The 2,119-nt window shown below is 35.6% G+C and overlaps 1 protein-coding gene across 1 annotated transcript in view; it reads right to left on the reverse strand.

Annotated features, from left to right (window-relative positions):
- LOC109537265 (chitinase-like protein Idgf4) overlaps positions 1-1,156 on the reverse strand; it is a 3,907-nt gene extending 2,751 nt beyond the window's left edge. Inside the window, exon 1 of the mRNA XM_048665185.1 lies at positions 926-1,156. Coding sequence (XP_048521142.1) covers positions 926-1,058 — 133 coding nt within the window. The 5' untranslated portion in view covers positions 1,059-1,156. The remainder of the gene's footprint in view (positions 1-925) is intronic.
- Between the last annotated feature and the right edge of the window lie 963 nt (positions 1,157-2,119).

Here is a 2,119-nt window from a genome sequence, read left to right on the forward strand (position 1 = left end):
CTTCATAACTCCTGCCGCTTTTGAGGTAATTGCTCCACAGGTTGATTTTAGGTAGTGCTGTAAGATTTGCCTTATTGGGCACATTTGCTATTGCTGAAAACTGAGAAGGTTTTCGGAAAAACCTCCACTTCTGAAAATTCAAGCCTTTGATGAACTGTTTCAAAAACGTCAAAATGAAATTATTTTTTATCAAAATTAAAGTTTCAATATTTTCCTCGTACTCTCCAAGTGAGCCCCTATTACCCCTTAAAAGGAATGACGCCAATTTTAAATCACCCTGTATTGTCTCAATATTCTGAGATCCTTCCGAACAACTTCCAATAATATTTTACCTTCATCCATTTAGCGCCCGAAACAGGCCTTTAAAGTCTAATCGGACTGTTTATTGAGTTTATCTGCTTGATTCTGGGATGTTGTTTATTAGGTACAGTGATTAATTGAAGACCTTTGGCATGATTTCAAATGTAAAGTTATCGCTCTGATGAAGCAAATAACAGTTTATCCGTGGCATATGGAAGATTATCACATTCTAGAATGTGCTAATTATGGCCGTTTTCTTATAATTAATGAAGCTTTTCTTGAAAAATAGCAACAGAGTCTACTTTCATGGGCTAGAAAAAAAGAAAAAAAACAGCAAGTAAACTTGCTGAAAAATCCAGTAAATCTGACCTCAGTATGTCTCCTTGTTTCATATGCTTTACCTTCAACAAGCACCGTTAATCTTATTTATTGAATAATTAAAGTACATGTGCAACAGCCTACACATTATTTACTTCGTCTCAAAGTCACTTTACCTTAACCGATTGGCATTAAATTACCGAAAAAAACCTGTTTCTTATACTGTTAACTTCTAGATTATTTTTACACTAACTTTTCCTTCTCGTTGCAGAATTTCGTAGAAATTAAATAAAATGTGGCTTTTTACCTTCTCTTAGATGCGATTTGGTCTCGTAGTTGCACACCACAACTTTGCCACCAGGAGTGCTGGGGGTTGTAACAGCCCCCCAACTACCCACAATTAAGGTGGCAAAAACCGTCAAGATTCGTACTGGAATCATGTCGCTTCGCACTCAAAATCAGCAATGATTCGTTTGTTTTTACGATTTTGCCGGCACCGGTGCCGGCTATCCTTAAAGGTGGACGCATACGACCGGATTTCCATAAATCTTGCCTCACCATACAGGGTGATACGGAAAACTGTCCATCTACAAGGTGGTGACTTTCTTGGGCTGTTAGGCCGTCATGGAAAATATTCTTCCTAACGTTTCGCAAACACGAGTGAGTTGCATCTTAAGAAGTGGTTGATGCGCCAAGCATAATAGCTATGTTTATTGAGGAAAGGTTCGATGCCTTTTTGCAACTTTTTCGATGTTATTCTTGGGCCACTGCTGTTCACCAGAGCAATTTTTTGTCCTAATTTCTTATTTGGTTTGTATAATCTTTGACGTTCAGCACTAGTTCGTGGTTGATGATAGCTACTTTGAGTTGATCTATTACTTAATGCTCCTTTTTTAGCACGAAATCGTTTTTGGCGTTCAACATTACTTAATACTTTTCGCATTGTAGCATGTTTTTGTGACTGCTCTTGTGTATTTTGTTCATGAACGTCTGCTACAACTAATCTGAATATGACTACAAAATCAATTAATTTTGGTGATTGGAAGACGTTATATCTGTTTAAAATAGACGGTAAAACGAGGAAGAGCTATAGAGACAGGATACACTTGACACACTATATGTATACATAATGTAAGCCATCGCGCGTATGTTCAAAGAAAAAGTTCTAACTGAACTAATCCAAGGCTAAAAAAATTAAACTAAATTGAGAAGATTTAATCATAAAGGAATCAAAGGGTATATGAAGGGAAAAAATATATTTTGATGCGTGGTAAACACAATTAATCATAGAAATAATATAGAGAATTGAAAATAAGCCCTAATAAATTCGTTTTACATATTTTGCAACTATAAGCTGAAGAGTGATTCGTATCGTCTTAACATCAAGAATGCGTTGCGTGGTAGAAAATAAGAAGACGAAACCCATGTTTTCTGAAATAACCGAGGTAAACTCAAATATTTTTTCAATTAAATTCAAAACATATTTATTATATATTATTAC

Source organism: Dendroctonus ponderosae, unplaced genomic scaffold (assembly GCF_020466585.1).
Source record: "Dendroctonus ponderosae isolate FM_Combo_2020 unplaced genomic scaffold, Dpon_F_20191213v2 Dpon_F_20191213_3, whole genome shotgun sequence".
In the NCBI taxonomy this organism is placed as follows: domain Eukaryota; kingdom Metazoa; phylum Arthropoda; class Insecta; order Coleoptera; family Curculionidae; genus Dendroctonus; species Dendroctonus ponderosae.